At 42.2% G+C, this 18,460-nt stretch overlaps 1 protein-coding gene across 1 annotated transcript; it reads right to left on the bottom strand.

The window, feature by feature from the left end:
• Positions 1-9,594: 9,594 nt before the first annotated feature.
• Positions 9,595-11,208, bottom strand: GJA10 (gap junction protein alpha 10). The gene has a single exon (XM_030447567.1). It carries the CDS (start codon positions 11,206-11,208, stop codon positions 9,595-9,597), a length of 1,614 nt encoding a protein of 537 aa, XP_030303427.1.
• Positions 11,209-18,460: the final 7,252 nt, after the last annotated feature.

Raw genomic sequence — 18,460 nt, 5'->3', positions numbered from 1 at the left:
TCGTGCAGTGCCACCCTTGTCCCTTTTGGCTAGTTAATGGCATGCAGAAAGAAACCAGCATCCTGAAATAAAAATGGCAACTGGCAGCGTTTGATTGCTTAGAAGCAGAGACTCTCCCAGGCTACAGCCCCAAACAACTGCTCCATTTTGGAGGGAGCCAAATCCAGGGCTGTGAGCGGAGGAGCTCACCCTGCAGGACGCGGGCACAGGAGGGAGCAGCTGCCCCACGCCGGGGGTTGTGGTTGGGATCTCACCCCAGGCCCAGGGTTCCCCTGCATTTGTGAGGTACCCGAGAGAAAAATGCCTGGTTTCAGTCTTGTTCTCACTACTGCGTTTGCTTTGCCTGAAGCTATCTGGATCCCTCAGGCTGGCAGGAATGCTACTAAACACTTTGGTGATATTCGATGCGTGGTTGTTTACTCGTAGTTCCAAGCATCACCTTTGATTTCAAGGGTGGGGATGCCCTAAGAGTTTGTTCCAGAACCAGTTGGTTACAAGTGCACCTCTTATATATGCCTTACAAACTTCAGAGGCCATATTCAAAACAGGGTTTTATCAGCGTATGCAAGGGGGTGCAACCCCTCTTCTCTTCCTCCCCAGGTCAAACAGTATGGACAGTTTTCACACATATCTACCTGTATAACCCTCTGTACCTCTCATAACTGGTCAATGACTGTAACAGGTTACATCAGGTGTTTTTTCTACATACTTTTTACACAAATTCTATGCGATTAATGTAACTTAATTCAATGCATCATTTTATTGTACTAGTTCTTAAGCTTGTCTTTTATTTTTTTTCTAGGTGACTGTGGTTTCTTGTGATTTTTATTGTATAAATAAATGAGGTGGCTGTTGATGCTTACTCTCTGTTACTAAGAATTTTTACCTTTTTGGAAGAAAGCATTGCTATGAACTAATGAATTTAAAATGTCATTTACTCATTGTAAATACAGTATTGTGCAAAAAACAAAAATGAAAAAAAAAAAAAAAACACCCGACCCTTTTCATTCATTTGAATTGCTAGTGTTAACTGAATTTTGTCTAGACACCATTTCTGTTGATGAAATAAAGACATATCATTATGTATTGTAAATCGACTCATCTTGACTCTGAAATTGCTTTTGCAGTCAACACACTGACTGCAAGGTGAGATTTGGGGGGTAAGTTGGATGTAGTTGATGCTGCCTCAGAGTGAATCTCTGAGCTGATAAAGAGACCTCCACTCCCGTGGTCCCACTGCTAATTCACGAGTTGCCTTTGATGCAGGGATCCAGTTATCTTTGATCTGCTGCAGGAATAGCTGAGGGTATTTCATTGCAAAGATGGAATAAGTTGTTCTGGAAGATCAAACAAGTTGTATCTATATCCAGTCCCCTTGTGCCTGACTTAAGGCAATTCTGCCATGTCTTTGTTTTGGTCTTCTAAAGTGTCAGTGCACATGATAGGAAGCAAGGCCAGAGGTTGGGGTTTGTTTCCCCTTTGCAGAAAATCTGTGTAAAACTGAGAGAGGTTTCTGTAGAAACACAATACATGAAAATCTCTGTGTTACCCAAATGCAGTAGTGTTCCTTCTTGAAGGAGGAACTTGTGGCACGCACACACTGTTAGCATCATGCATACTACAGAGGAGCCAGAAAGGAATGAAGAAATTAGGTGTTATTACCACAACCAGAGTGCAGGATCTAGCTGGGCGTGTTTGCTCTCTGGGACTCCCAAATGCATGAAAACCACCCCTGTCCTTGGTTGTCTCGGATGCAACCCAAGAGCCTGCTTGGCAGCTTGGCAGAAGAAGAGCTGGGAAAGGAGCAGAGGCAAGATCAGTTGTCCTGCCCTGGTCCACACACTTGCTGGGATGTTCCTGTGGGAAGCAGGGAGGAGGGCAAGCTTTGACAGGATGGTCCTCAGGATTTTTTATCACCAGACAGGAAACCCCAGAGTGTGTGTCCTGTGCCCACCATCCTTAGGGATGCTACCGGTCCTCCTCGCATCTGCAGCAATGAAAGTTGCCTGGGATTTTTCAGTCTTAAAACTCCCATGAAAGTAAATTAAAAATGTTACTTTCCAGAGTTCCCCAGTTTGCTGAACCTTCCTGTTGAGCATATATGAAGAAAGCTTCCCACCCCCTCAAATCTGTCAGAAGTGATTATATCCACTGCATCTACACATAGCCTGGCAGTAGAGACTGTACTTTAGCAAAGCTGTTCCTGTATCCCTAATCAGTTATTGCTGCCATTTAATGGCCACCATCTTAAGTATTTCCTTTTTCTGCCTTAAAATACTAAACAAATGCACAACCAAATGGTGAATGAGATTGTAGTGAAGCAGAATATGAATGTAAATCATGTACAGTAGAATAAAACCACTGTAATCTCAAGCAATCTTTATGCTTGACTCCTTTTTTTTACCTGCTTTCCTGCATTCTGCTAGCCTTGCCTTAAAGTTGTTGAGTCATAGAGGATTTTTTATGCTTTGGGAAACCAGAAGCTTGTTCTAAGCATCACCTGCCATTGAGGTGATATCAAATGTGAGCTATGATAAGCTTGCATATAAAAGCAACCAAAAGCATGTGTCCAGAAACAGGGTCAAGGACAGCCAGAAGAAGGTGATTTATTTTCCAGATACACAAGTGGAAGGACTGTTTTCTCAGGCCACATATAACCCAGAAATCCAAGCCCCCAGAGCTACTCTGTCCTAGAAAACTGAAAATGAGCTCTTTCTGGTTTTGTCTTTCAGTTCCTCTATATGAACTGATGAGATAGTGAAGGGAATAAGATTTCCACGACCCTGAGGTGACACCTTGCAGATCATCTTGAGCAGCAAACTGCAGAAAAGTGCAGATGTTTTGCACTTAAAATAAATTTCCTGATTTTTCCATTTTGAAGCTGAAAGTATTAGCTACAAGGAGGCTACATTAGCATGGAAAGTCTCCCACAGCTTGAAGACTGCATTAGCATAGGCAGATGAGTAGCAGCTTATTCTTCAGCTGGTTTGGGTTTTATTTTTTTGCTCCTCTTAAATTCCTTCTACCTTCAGATTCCATGAGTGTTTCTTCCATCTTTTATTCATCGGCTGCTGAAGCCTGGGGAGATGGAGGCCATGTAACCTTCCAGCTTACCTTCAAATCCAACTATCCCTTTCTTGTTGGTTCCTTGGGTCTTCTGCTACCTTGAATGTCTATGGATCAGACTGGTTTCTGAGACAAACACTGCTAGCATGCACAACAAGTTGTACATCCCAATATATTCTCCCAAAGACACAAGGCTGTTTCTGCAGTGGCAGCACAAGCTGACTGGATCTGGCCCAGTCTACCAGAGAAAAATCTTTTGAGTCATGGTGTGAACTACCCATTAACACCAGCTATCAGTGTAGGATGCTCTCAGGACTGGTGTAAAATGGAAGAATAAAACAACTGCTTGCTTTCTTAAACTGTGTCATGAATTTAGCATTACAGTGGTGGGAGAGGGGAGCATAGCAACAGCTTAGCTGCTTTTTATCTCTCTGCTGAAGGTAGTTTGTTCTCAGTCCCTTAGTTTATTTCTTCTCCTCCGAATATCATTACTTTTTCATGATAGATGATAGTTCTAGGAGCATGCTCTGAAAGATAATAAGAGAAAGAAAGGATGAAGCAGAATTGGCTTAAAGGAGAAAAAAATAAATGTTATCATAGTAATAAACTCAAGTTCCAACACATACACAGCTGGGAAAATGGAAATCTAGGTGTTGACCTGACAACATCCTTATTTGCTTTGTAAGGCTTTCGTCATTGCTTAGGGGAGGGCAAAGGCCGGGGGGGGGGGGGGGGGGGGAACACCTTGCTTTTAAACCAAAATAAACACATTAATCCCTGAAGCAACTTGCTTGAAATCAGTGGACACATTCTAGAGGCCTTGCGTTACCCATTACAGGCTTTTTGGTAATTTTTGATCACTTATAAAACCAGGAAAAAAAAAATGGACTCAATTAGGTGAGTTCTACTTTCTAAAAGCCAGCTTATCCTTTTTTTGCTGCACAGATCCTCAGAGGGGTTCATTAGTTGTCAGCTCCTGCTGAGCCCCAAAGTTCATCTGTGTTTGTGCCACTGGTGAATGGTTGCCATTGCCTTTGCCTGACCAAGTAGCTTTTGCAGGATAATTGGCACAATGGCTGTCATCACAGCAAGCTTCTCTTGAGGGCTCCATGGCAAAATAAAATACAACTACTCTGGAATCTAGTGTATAAATAAATAAATAAGGGCACTGCATAGAAAAACTGTAAAAAAAAACCCCAGCAGTAGTTACCAGCAGGTGTAAATATAAATACCTTTAAAGATTTTCAAACACCAGGTTTTACCAGTCCCTTGCTCCAGCTATAGATTTTCCTGGGGAGCTCAGCTGTCTAAATAATACCTCTGAGGTTATCAGGTTTGTTATTTAAATGTGAGTTCATTCTTGTCAATGAGAAGTGAGAGCAGATACTTAAATGAGTGGCTATTTATTCCTCAGGTGTTGTTGAAAGTATGAGCAAACATGCCTTTTGCTGGAGAAGGCAGCAAACATTCAGGCTGGATATCTACTCTCTGTCTTTCATATTCTGCTCACTATTGAGTTATACCCACTGGGTAAAAGGCTCAAAGCTTAATGGTGAGCTAAGAAGTAGGAAAAAAAATGTACAGCACAGAGGAATAAAAAAGCAATGCAGTGAGGGAAACCCAACCCAGTGAATTGTAAAATTTCCCCAGCATTGGCAGAGCCAGAATTTCAACCCCCAGAGACTTTCTTTGCTGCAAATGAATAAGATCAGCAGCCCTATCTCAGTCTGATTCTGTGAGCTCAGAATATCAGCTTTACCAGTTTTTTCATTATCAGCTTTATCCCCCTCATTCAACATGAGGAGGGTCCTTTGATTTAAAAGAGACATTGAATAATTTGTAGCTAAAACCATAGATTTAAAGAAGCAACATTCTGAAAGCACTGGGCTTTCTGGAGGAAGGAGAGGGTGGGCTAAAGAATAAGGAATTGATGCAAGAGTGAGGAATACTCTTCCCTTCTTGAAATACAAAAATCTGAAGCCAAGTCTCTAAAATGTCTTATTGTTTCTGAAAACCTTGTTCTGGTAATTTTGCACATAATTTTTAACTCACACAGTGGCTCTTCCAAAGCAGGTTTAGGCTTGGGTACAAATGTGATAATGTAGTTCCAAGTCATCTGAAAGATGATGCCTTTGTGAGAAGAGTTGCCAATCTAGTGTAAATACTCCCAATCCCAATCAACTAAATTAAAATTCACAGGTTTAAAAGCACACCTTAGGATTCTTCACAAAACTACTATATATGACAAAAAGAACCAATGCTGGACATTCTCAGGTAGCATTCAACTGGAGAATCCTGCTTTAGAAAGGCAGAGAGAGACACAGATGGCAAAAAACTTCAAACCCAGCTGGCAATGAAATATCACACAGCCTTCAGCTTTTGAAGAAATGTTTATGTTCTGCTGTTGAACCATGATGCCACTGTGACACTCTGAAGATGCTGTGCCAGGCTGTGGCCATGCTCAGCTGATCTTCCTGATGTCCTTCAGTCCTTCCTTTGTAGAAAATGGCTGAGGAGAAATGCTGTCTGATTCTGGCAAAGGGTGACTTTGGAAGTAAAGTTCTTTCCCTATGATATCTATAATATCATAGGGATATTTATCTATGTTCCCCTTAGTGCAATGCTCAGAGGTAGGTGCCTATTATAAGATGTAATTCCTGGTCCCACCTATTTTCAAGAGAGCACAGATTGTATCTGTACTAGTTATATATATATATATATATATATATATATATCTTTGACTGCATCAGCCTATTCAGTTTATTAGACTTTAAAATATTTCATGCACCAGCCAAGGGCTTGACTGGTGCAAATGATATTGTTGGGTTTTTTTAACTCATAATGTCATTTTATTTTATTTATTTTCATTTCATTTATATTTATTTATATTTATTTTTACTTTCATTTATAATTGTAGGTACACTAAATACAGCACAGCTCTTTTCACTGAGCTGTGTGTGGAAAGAAGCCATTTAAGGCCTGCCTGCCTAAGGGAGGCTAATAAGTAAAGGATCATGCAAAAGGTGCCCTTTGATCCATAGCTGAATCACCCCTTAAATAGAAGTTAAAAGGTGGCAAGAGATGCAAAACTTAGGGCAGAACTATAGGTGGGCCCACAATAACCTCTTAGAAGACAAGATACTATATATTCTCTAGGATGTGTTCTCTAAGTGAAGCTTGGAAATTCTTAGCTTGGAGACAGTTCTCAGTGAACAAATTGTTCACTGTCACTGCAGATTGCCAATTGCATTCCTCAGCACCAAAGTTCTGGAGGCTTACAGATAGCCCCTTTTAGCTGTGCACAGCTGAAAAGTAGAGTTTTGTAATGTTATTTATCCCAGGTCTCCATGGAGTAGAGATCAGCTCACCCATGTAGTGAGTGATGCTCTTGCACCTGTTTTCAAGTGTACTGAAATCAGTAGAAAATTACCCTCACCCCATGCAGTGACTTTCTCCTCCTCCAATGAAGGTCCAATTTTTGGTAGTTTATCCTCAGAGCTTAATAGATCTAAAGTGTGACCAACATTGGCTGAAGGAAAAGGTATTTTTCCCAGTGGATCACTGTTTCTTGAAATGTCTTTAGCCTAATCAGTTTTGCAAGGTTTCTGCCTCTCTCATTTTTGTTTCCCAATCTGAATAATGGATAACTTTGAACAATACAATGAAAAAGAAATTTAGTAGAGTATGAAAAGTGAGTAGTTTGAGTGTAAAATTAAGCAGCTGGACTGTAAATATTTTTCCAAAGTTTTATGCCACAGTTGGACATGATTGAAAAAATGGCTTCTCACCTCCATGAATTCCAAACAAGGAAGATTTACTTTTTAGTTTGCACTATGGCCAAACATGGTTGGTCTGTACAAATCCTACCAATGGGAAAGGTATTTCTTCTCATATATATAGAGATAGGTGGTCTGGCTTAAGCTGACATATAAAAAGGTTAAGGCACCCTTATGCCAAACAAATATTTTGTATTCTGCCTCCTATTGAGCTGTTTCATGAGGGGTTTCAGTGAAAGAATAAATGCATTCTCTCTAGAGCATCCAAAAGTGACCTTTTATCTGAAGAGAAAGTCCTAAAAAGAATTTCTTGTTCTGTTTGAGGGATGTAGTTTTGTACTTGATTGGAAAAAAAATCACTTGATCATCACCTGCCCAACTACTACCCACCATCTGGACCAGTCAAGAGGGGGCAACACATTATGAGAGGTAACTTTTACAACATTTAATAGTCCCTAATATTAATTATTTCTCTGATAGACACTCAAGCTTGGTGTGGAAACAGCATTGATAATGGCACTCAAAAAATTTCTTCACTGATTGAAAGCCAAGCATAGGTCTGTTTGGGGATTTCAATGCCAGTGACTCTCAGGGTGCTGTTGATTTGCATGCAAACTCTTGCGCTATCAGATGGATTAATTTTGTGTGGTCTTGAGATTTCCTGCCAGCTAAGAAAGCTTGTGGGCAGTTGAAGTAGTCCTGCTGTCTCACCACAGAGCACAGGTACATGTTTGGTTGGAGGTTGCTAGAATGGTTGTTGAGGTATAGAAAGTGATACTTGCTATGATGAGTTGATCCTTCTCTGTCTACTGAGCTGATGCAAGGGATGCTTCAGACAAATTCAAGCAGAATGATATGGATAAAGGGAAAAAGAAAACATTCAAACCTGTACCTGACTGAAGACGATAGTGTATGAAAACTAGCAAAGAAAACTGAAGAACAGTGTCAATTCTATGGTTTCTGCTCTATTTGACTATCCAACTTAGATTAGTAGGACCCAGCTTAGAATAGGCTGTATTTTGGCTGTTTAGAAAATGTTTCTGCATTTGGATTCACTGTTATGTTAAAAAATATGCATCCTTTCTCTGCATTATTCTTGCAAATCAATCAGGCACAGCAGCAGACAATGGGGGATTTGTGTGCTTCAGTTGGAATTATTTTAATACAGCTCATTTAAGTACTTTTTTTTTGTTATTATTTAGATATGATCACTGATTTTTTTAATGCTCCTGTCACACATGTAGATTTGTTGAGAGATATTTTTCTTGTATCTAAACATTAATACATGATGATTTTCCCTTGGAAGTCTATTTAAAATAAATCAAACCAATGCTGAATGCCTTTATCAAGAAAAATTAAATATTAAATATAGGAACTGGGAAATACAGACCAGAAGGATGTACAAGCTTTAGTGCTCAGATTCAACACTTTCCTGATGCATATTTGTCTTTTGAGACTGGTATTTCTAAATGCCATAGCAATGCTAGCAGTAAAGTCTTGACTCAATTGTATATAGAAGCATCTTTACTTTAAATATCAGGTGCTGTATGCAGGAAGCATCAGGTAGCATAGCTGCATGAGCCATGTTTCCAGATGCTAGTGCCAGTCCCATATATAAGAATCCCCAAAGGCAGAATGCCAGAAGAATGTTACATTCAAGAGTAATGACATTGCTTTGCAAACTGTCTGTATTTCTCTGCAAGATCTCCCATGGAAAGTAGTGTCATTGTCATTAAGTAGTAAAAGCTGCCAGGAAACCTCTGTGAGTTCTCCACAGGGTGCTACTGAAACTCTGTCTTTCTTAAAACCTTTTTGCACTTCACCTGTTTAAAGACCCCTCTCACCTGAGTGTCAAAAAGCATCAGAAGATTGCAGGCTGGGCTCTAGGCCCTCTCCCTCTATTAGAAACACTGAAGTAGAAAGTGCTTACATTGCAGCTAAGTGATAATTTAATATGGCTTATGCTGACTGTACACTGTAGACTATATTGACTTTATATTGTTCTTTATATTGTTTAATTCCATGAAAACTGGAACCCACAAACAGTTTTTGGATGAGTATGTAAGAGTGCCTTCTGCTTCTTACCATAAAATATCTGGAGGGGTTCTGTCTGTTTGGTTTTGTTTGTTTTGTAGCTAAGAAAAGTACTTCTTTTTAGGAAGAAAAAGAATGAGCAGAATTGATAACTTTGAGTATTGCATGAAGTAATCTACTGCCCTATTAAAAAAAAGGTATTTAAAGGCTTGTCCTGCAAGCATTTGTACAGAAGATTTTTTTCCCTTCTCAGGGAACAAGTCCCATAGCCTGGGGCAATCAGGACTCAGCTTACATTTTTAAAAAAGCCAAAAATACCCTGCCAACCTGGTTGGTCTTGAATACAAGCACTATATCACGTCAACACTGCCTGTAAACAAACTTTTTGTAAACACGTGTGTGGCCAAGAAATAGGAACAGCTGCCAAAAATGCGATTCTGTAGTCTCTGGCTCTGGCATTGGAGTTATTTAGTGGCTTATGTGTAGATCTTTTGATTTTATTCATCGAGCAATTATTCAACTGGGTAGCCTCCTGTGGGAGAAACCCCCTGAAGCTGAGAGAAGTTGAGCCACTGAACTCAAGACACTTCTCTTTCTTACAGTGTCAAGCAGGCAGGAGCTGAACAAGCTTCCCCTTGGACAGTCCTCGTCAAGTTGACTGGGATGATGTAATGAGTATGAAGAAACTGAGATTCGTGGACTTGGAGATCCTCAGGACTCAATAAATTCCTAGAAACGGTTTTGCTTCCACCGCAGCAAGGGACCGAGCGTGCGGGAGCTCAGCTTGGTACGGGGGGATGCGAGGCATTAGGGCTGTGTCGGAAGTCCTGCCCAAGAGCCCCTGGCTCGCCCCCTCCTCGCCGGGGCAGGACCAGGCAGCCGGGGGCTCCCGCCCCACCTGGGCCTCCCTGCCGCCCCCTCCCGCGGGCCACCCCGGGGGCGGCGGGGCGCTACTTGCCATCGACACGCGGCGTCCCATGGCGGCGGCCGGCGGCGGGCTGCTGGGCGGGCTGCCCTCTTCGAGGCGCTTCCCCTCCGAACCGGAGCCGGGACCGGAGTCTCCGGGGGAGTCGAGGCTTTCGCTGTCGCTGCCCGCCCGGCTCCCGGTTAGGACGCGGGAGAGGAAGCTAGACTTGCGGGTGCCCGGGCAGTGCCCGCTATCCGGAGAATCGCCGAGCTCCTCATCCAGGTCGCGGCAGATGCTCACCCGGCTCTGCTTGCGGGGTGTCCGCCGGGACGCCCCCGCCCCGACTCCCGTGGCTCCCCCCGGGGCCGCCCGCGGCGCCTCCTCGCTGCTGGTGGAGGGCGGAGGCCGCTGTCCGTGGTGCTGAGCGGAGCCGTGGCGGCGGCGCGGAGGCTGCGCCCCGCGGAACTCTCCGCGGTGCTGACGGCCCGGAGGTCCCGCCGGGGCGGGGGGCGGAACGGGAGCTGGGGCGGGAGCGGGAGCAGCGGCGGGAGCCTGGGGCAGCGGCAGCGGGGGGTCAGTGGGGTACGGCGAGGAGGAGTCGGCGGGCGGGCAGGGCGGTGGAACCACCGAGCTCTTCTTGGAGTTGTATATGGTGGTCTCCTCCTCGGCAGGGCCCACCGACCCCCGCGGCCACCTGTAGAGGCTCTTCTGGATCTTTTTGAGGCCCAGGTGGGCAATTTCTAGGATGTTGAGGAAGAGGGAGACAGCGGCAATGCTGTGCATGAAAACCATGAAGATGGTCTTCTCTGTGGGTCGGGACACAAAACAATCCACTGTGTTAGGGCAGGGGGGCCGGGTGCATTTGTAAAAGGGAGACATGTGAAACCCATATAAAAGATACTGACCTATCATAAAACCCACTTCCAGCACCGACCGGGTCAGGATATGTAGGACATAGGTGCGCAGAAGGGACCCTCTTAGGGGTGCCTTATGCACTTTCTTCTGCTCTTCCAGTTTACGTAGTTGCCTCTCCACTCTCTTGTGTTCCTCGGGCATGGCCTCCAGGTCTTCTAGCTGAGCCCGCAGGTGGGCTTTCCTCCTCTGCTGCTCTTTTTCTAGAGCCCTTAATCTGTAGAGTGCATGGCCCATGTAAACTAGCGATGGAGAAGAGACAAACACGATTTGAAGTACCCAGTATCTGATCAAAGAGATGGGGAAGGCTTTATCATAACAGACGTTGCTGCAGCCAGGTTGCTCCGTGTTGCAGATGAACTCAGACTGTTCATCATCCCAGACATCTTCAGCAGCCACTCCCAGCACCAGCATCCGGAATATGAAGAGGATTGTGAGCCAGATTTTGCCAACTATGGTGGAGTGGATGTGCACTTCTTCGAGGATGCTGCCCAACAGGTTCCAGTCCCCCATGGTCAATTCATATCTGAAATTTAAAAATTTTTTTTGTTTTTTAAATAAAAAATAGGATTTCTTTTTAAAATGGTGCTTTTTTAGTTTGTTTGCTGTTTTGGTTTTGTTTTTTAATATTGATCTTTCATGCACAGTCTTCTGACAGTAGGAGAGCTCTTACAAGTTCATCATTGTTTACCACTTACTGGGCATTTAAATTAAGGCAGACATCACAATTACTGGTGAAAGATGCAAATGTGAGATTATTTGAAGCCAAAAGAGACTGTAAGCCACAGTACTGCTTAACTGCCTACAATTTAATACTATTTTCTTCCCACTAGGAAAGAAGAGGTTCAAAACGGCCAAGTGCCGGGTCCTGCACTTTGGCCACAACAACCCCATGCAGCACTACAGGCTGGGGACAGAGTGACTGAGAGCAGCCAGGCAGAAAGGGACCTGGAAGTCTGGATTGACAGGAAGCTGAACATGAGCCAGCAGTGTGCCCAGGTAGCCAAGAAGACCAATGGCATCCTGGCCTGTGTCAGGAACAGCGTGGCCAGCAGGTCCAAGGAAGTGATTCTGCCCCTGTACTCAGCCCTGGTGAGGCCACACCTAGAGTCCTGTGTCCAGTTCTGGGCCCCTCAGTTCAGGAAGGATATCGAGGTCCTGGAGCAGGTCCAAAGGAGGGCAACCAGGCTGGTGAAGGGACTTGAGCACAGACCCTATGAGGAGAGGTTGAGGGAGCTGGGGCTGTTCAGCCTAAAGAAGAGGCGGCTCAGGGGAGACCCCATTGCTCTATACGACTCCCTGAAAGGAGAGTGTAGCCGGGGGGGGGTTGGTCTCTTTTCCCAGGCGACTTTCAACAAGACAAGAGGGCACGGTCTCAAGTTGTGCCAGGGGAGGTTTAGGTTAGATATTAGAAAGAATTTCTTTACTGAGAGGGTGATCAAGCATTGGAATGGGCTGCCCAGGGAAGCAGTGGATTCTCCATCCCTGGAGATATTTAAAAAGAGACTGGATGTGGCACTCAGTGCCATGGTCTGGTAACTGCAGCGGTGGTTCAAGGGTTGGACTCGATGATCTCTGAGGTCCCTTCCAACCCAGCCAATTCTATGATTCTATGATTCTAAGATAATTTTTCCCCACTTTGCAAATCCCTTGCCAACTATAGTTTAATTCTACACCCACTCCATTCTACTGTCTGTGTCTTTGCCATAGTTTTTGGTGAAAAAACAACTAGAATAATATCTAATGCTTATGGCTTTCAATTGTTTGAGATAATTTTGAGAAGTATCCTGTAACTACCAAAAAATGTTTCATTTTGTACCCCAAGGTAGTAGCACTATTAGTGTCACCCATCCAATATTTTCCAATCTACCAATATCAAATATTTTCCCTTCTACCAGATTGACAATCTGTAAGTTTGTACCTTTGATTCCAAAAACTATGAATATGTATCTTATTTACATGTAGCTGCATATGAGTACATAGTCTAACTTCCAGCATAATGTTAGGAAATTAAGAGTACTTCTAGGATTAATATAATTAATTTTATTATTTTCAAGTCTTACTGAATCACCAGGATTTGTCTTAATTATAAATTTTAGTGTATGAGATAAAAAGGCAGTGTTTACATAATGGAGTGATGTGGAGGTTTTTAGCTGTGAGTGTGAGATGCTCTTCTTCCTCTTTCCCAGAAGCTTTTTGATTCATCAGCAAATTGATCTATGTTCTGCTGCCAGATGCTTGATTTCCAAGCTTTTTCTCTCTGGAAATTACTCAGGACCTCCAGGTAATGTGGGAAATTGAAATGTAGTTATACATCTGTGTATTTGTGAGTGTACAGCATGTATGATGTTGTGTCCCTGGAACTTTTATTGCTAGCATGATAATAAAATATTGAAATCAGCTAAAATCATATCTATTTCAGGTTTTGCAGCTGAATCTGTTTTTTTAATGCTACTTATACTTTCAAAACCTCCCAAATTCTACTAAACCACAACCTTTAGTAAAGTGCAAATTCTAATCTTTTTTGAGAGTGGCTCAGTGCAGTACCTAAAACCTTCCATAGTGTTAATTGATAGCACAGCTGGCTCATACTAACATTATCAATGTAGTTTGCTTATGGTTTGTGATACAATTCCATGTAATACAATTAAGCTTGGAGGCCATATTTATCCACACTGCAAGTAAAGATTTCCAATTGTAACCAACAGTGCACTGACTCTCTGCATAGACATTCTGCAGACCTTACTATTACATTTCTGGGATTTAGGGTTTTTTCTGCAAATTTGATTTTTCCCTTTTGACAAAGGGAATTGGTTGAGGGAACCTAGCGAGTCAAGCAATTTGTTAGGTGCATCTCCCACCCTGCATATAACTGAAATAAGTTTAAAAAGTCAGCAAGAACTATTCTAGGCTATTTACCCATCTTTAAAGAACAATGTCAGATCTTTCTTCTGCCTTGATAATGACTTTTTTTTTTCAGACCAGATATCAAATTGTTGCAACTTCCTAGGTTGTGTGGCTGTGAAGATGTTCATGTGTTGAAATGTTAACTAAAAAAAGTTACATTTCAAAATGACAATGCTGAATCTGTTTTTCTGACCTTGGAAATACAAATAAAGAATAGCTCCCCTTCAGTAAAGTAAGAAGTAGAGGTTTGTATAGAGCAAATTCCCACACCCACAGTGCTCAAGAAGCCAAGTATGAGTGAGTGGGTGACACGCCGATTGCTCTGTGCCATTTCCCATGAAAGATGAGGGAACTATGGCAATGCAACAGTTAAGCAGACAAGCTTTGGGCATATTTGCTGCCTTCTGAATGGCTGATCCTTTAATAAAACTGAGACCCTGCAAAAAAAAACCCTCAAAAAAACCCCAAAAAAACCCCCAAAGCAAGCCAACCAACCAGAAAACAAAACAACAAGCCTCCACAAACAAAAAATCCAAATAAACAAACTAAACACAAGTGGTAAGTTAAAATGTAAATGCTGAAATAAAAGGGAAAAGAGACTGGTTTTAATCCCAAAGATGTAATGCCATCATTCCTCTAGCAGCAGGAATTATCATTATCCATTTTCAAACAGAAAATGAATGTAAGTGTTTGGACTAAGAGAGGACAAGGAGTATAAGGAGTATAAACATATAATTCTGTCCTTAAAGATACATTTCTTACTTGTTTCTACCAGTATCTAGACAACTCTATCCTCACCTTTCCTTTAGAATAGTCGACAGGGGAAAGCACCTGTGGGAGTGGTTTAATTCTACATTCTAAGTGAGCTTATTATACCAAGACATTTGCTCTCAAATCAGCACTGGTAGAACAGCAGCATGAATTTTGACATAGTGATCATTGAGTATGAAGCAAGTAAGTTTAAATCTAGAAAAGCAAGAGTTTCTAAGGAATCAACCCAAACTACTTTACAACATCACCATAGCAATGTGCTTCCAAATTTTTGTGCTTCCAGTTTTTCCCTTCCCTGGCCTTGAGTTTCATATAACAGAGTAGTTTCAGTTTACAGCAAAAGAGTAATCTCAAATATCAATTTTATAATTATTTCCAATCTACTACTGTACTAGAAATTCAAGTATTCTAGTATACTACAGACATACCAGTTTTAGTATAGATAGTACATACCCGTGATATTTCTTATCATATGTCTGACTTCATTCATGTCTGACCAAATATTTTTATATGGTTATTTCAAACAATAAAAAAATCATGCATCTGAACCAGACATAAATCCACCATTTCTCTTGGAAGAAGGTTTTTTTTTTTCTTGTTTTTGTTACATCTTTATTTTGAAGTTCATTTGATCATTTGCCACTATTCAAATAACTTCTATATTAATTTTATGCCAGGTTTTTATCACCTGTAATTTTCAAAAGCAGAGTTAAAGTTTGTATTTCTTGTAAAAAAACCCAAACAAACATGAAATTCCAAGATGCAAATACTCCTGGGTTTGATTTGCATTGCTTCAAGCTTGCTCCATACTGCCCAAGGAAGAATTCTTTTTCTGTCGCTTACCTTAAGAGAAAGCCCCTGGTTAGTCTACCTCAGAGCACTGCAGAAGGAGCACACATTGCTGCTCATCACTGTAGCTCAGAGACCTTCTTTCAACAGTGCTAGGACATTTATATTTTTTTTTCCCCCCAAGAGTCAAAGCATAGATGTGGTAAGCTGAGCGGACTTCTCAGTTCTTTGTGGCTGGATGCTAAGATCACTCAGTCTAAACTGTACGTCCACAGTTAAAAATATCATCAGATGATAGGACGGTGCCTCTAGCCAAAATTACCATGCAATTATTTTAGACAGTGGCATCTAACAAAGCCATTCCTGCCAGGATCGATCTGTACAGCAAGAGCTTGCAACATGCCTGTGCCTTGTTTTAGTCAGTTCTTCCAACTTTACACCTCTACGCAGCTCCCAAATAAAAATTAATTTTGTAAAATAGCTAAATAGGCACCCGGTACAGTGTGATAGACTCTTACATTTTCTTCACATTCCATTAGTTTAGCTTTGAATCAATGCCCAAGGATCAATCGGTCACGTCCGATTTCATACCCTGTTGCCTGGTGAGTTAATTTAGGATGCACTGGACTGAGACTTTGAAAATGGAGCCCACAGGAACTGAGACTCAGGTCTTTGGTCAGAAACAGAGGCTTCCAACATGGTGAGCCTGTTCCACCTGGGTCCAAGAGCCACCCCCAAGCACATTCAGAATTGGTATCTGTGAGAGACAAGGCCAAAAAAGAGGTGAGTTGACAAAATGGGATTTTGTGAGGAATCAGACCTGAGGTTCTACTAGCAGCTTTTGCTCTCTAGTCCAGACCAGGCCTAAATTTTATGGAAATTCCAAATTAAACCCAAACATTTGGGGTTTTTTGTTGTTATCATTTTCTTTTTTTCTTATTTTTTTTCTTCCCTCCCCCCATTTCCTGCTCCAGAACTTCAGTCCCTCTTCTTCCATCCTACAAGGAATGTGAATGATTTCCACTCCAGTCTCTTCTTCCTCATGGTATTTTTACAAGGAGTGGCCAGTTCTCAAGACACTAGCCACAACTCTGTCTTCAAGCTTATCTCATACTGATGTACCAGTGCACCCTTCTGTCATTTCCCTCCAAGCCCTGTTTAAAGAGGCTTTCAGAGCCTTGCCCTGCAGCAGAGGAGGTGGCTACAGCATTCTCCCCCAGCCTCGGACAAATGCAGCAGATATATGGGGTACACATAGAGTACAAATGCTTTAGCAGCAGTAAGGCTGCTTTTCACTCCTGAGAGATGTGTTGATATTCACTGAACTCACTTAGGCCTTTCTCATCCATATGCTCTTTCACTCCCTCTCTCAAACCCATGTACTCTCATGTACCCATCATTTTTTCTTGTTTTTTTTCTCATTTTACTTTCTTGTCTCCTTTTTCTAAACAGTCACAAAGTCCCTAAAGCCATACCTTGCTGCTTCAGTTGCCTCAGCTTCAGTTCAGGCCTGGGTGCCCTGTGTTGCCTCACCAGAATGTATTGTTGACCCAACATCTCCAGCAGCTTCCACAGCTCCTGGGTTTCCCAGGAACACTCTCTTCAGCTCAGCTCACTGTGAAAACTTGAGAACACAGCAAGAGCTGCAGCACCTGTGATTTCTTCACCTGTTGGAGAAAGTGCTTTGTTGCTCTCTGCAGCAGCAGCTTGTTCTTCACCCAGCACATTTCTGTCCTATCTTTTCTCCCCTCTCAGCAGGTCACAGCACCAGAACCACAAGCTGCCTGCCTCACTCTGCCCTCAGAGTAACCTGGCTTCAGGTTTTGGTTTTCTCAGGAGGCAGGGGAGGTGACAACAGGCTGCTTAGGACAATTTGCACTGTTTTGGCTTTAGTAGCAGAATATTTGGTGTTATTAGAGGCCTACTCATGCTCGCTTGTTTATGGACCATACCCTTCAGAGGAATATGGAGGTCACCTTACCTTTACAACACAAAGCTGCATCCCTCATCACTGGCACAGCTTTGCCCTTGGATACCTACACCAGGATGCCCACATCCAAGATGCCTACTGAGGGCTGTCCTGCTCCATGGTGTTTAAACTGTGGCAAGCAAGGAGAGCTGCAGTTTCAGATTGGTCTAATTATCAAAGACCAAACTACTTCATTCAATAATATGGACAACTATGCTTCAGTTCTCAGCTTCAAACCATGGATTCAGTTTAATAAGAGCTGTGAAACTTCCTTTCTGTTAAACTCTTTCTCTGCTTACTTTATTCCCTGCATTATCTCTTGTGACTCAGATGGGTTTCATTTTGGTGGCACAGCACAGTAGTTTCAAACTCCAGTGGGAGGGGATGTGCCAGCCACCACTGAAACTTTAATCCATCTTTCATATTAAAGCCAATTTTGCTCCTGAAACACCTCTTGATTGATTTCATAGATTATTTTAAGAAATACTTAAACCTTTTCCTTGGCGTGCTTTAGTACTGCTGCCTCCCTCCATGAAGACAAATTGCTAAAGCTTATTCTGCGGCTGGTTTTAATGTGAAGACAGAGGAAAGACTTAATGGAAATAGCTATGAGTTGCTGGATTGACACACAAGAGAAATGCCTTTAGTTCAGTCAACTATTTTATGTAGACAACTGCCTGTGTAGTCAACTATTATATGTGGACAACTGTGTGTTGTACTCACCTGACAACAGACTGTGCCTTAGAGCATTCAATGCCTGATGCTCTAGGATTTTGCTGTTACACACATCTCCCTAAGCTCTGTTCTCTGAATTCCACTTTGGAAGTTTTTCCAATAATCACATCTATTAAACAAGTTTTTCAACTGAATCCTGTGAAAATCTCTGTGTTGGACAGAAGCAGACCCACTCCTCAATAACAAAGTAGAGTAAGACTCCCAAAGGGCTGCCAGCCCTTCCAATGAAAAGCCTTGGATACAAAAAAATCTTCCTCCTTTGCAGTGTTCCACTTAACAATATCCCCATGACTCTAGAAAAAAAGAACGTGGTTAGATTTTAATAGCAGTTTAGAGGTTTTAGGTAGTTGGTGAAATTGTCCAATTTCTGATCCAGTCATGTCCACTAAGAAAGAAGCAGTTTGTAGTTGGAGCAGTAATTGCATGAAATTACTTCCATGTTTATTGGCCAGAACATCAACATAGCTACTTATTTGTACAAACTAACAGAAGTCAACTTAAATGCTGCTTCACAGCATTTGTAGTTGTCAAGCCATTAGCCAACAGTTCTAGAAAGTGTTCTCATTTACCTGAGGTTTCACAAATAAGACTGTA

This window comes from Calypte anna, chromosome 3 (assembly GCF_003957555.1).
Source record: "Calypte anna isolate BGI_N300 chromosome 3, bCalAnn1_v1.p, whole genome shotgun sequence".
In the NCBI taxonomy this organism is placed as follows: Eukaryota; Metazoa; Chordata; class Aves; order Apodiformes; family Trochilidae; genus Calypte; species Calypte anna.
Note: the sequence above shows the minus strand (reverse complement) of the source record. Positions and strands in the feature narration are given on the sequence as shown.

Bases quoted from the DNA above. Each gene is read 5' to 3' on its own strand.
- GJA10 (XM_030447567.1), bottom strand. From the start codon at position 11,208: ATGGGGGACTGGAACCTGTTGGGCAGCATCCTCGAAGAAGTGCACATC.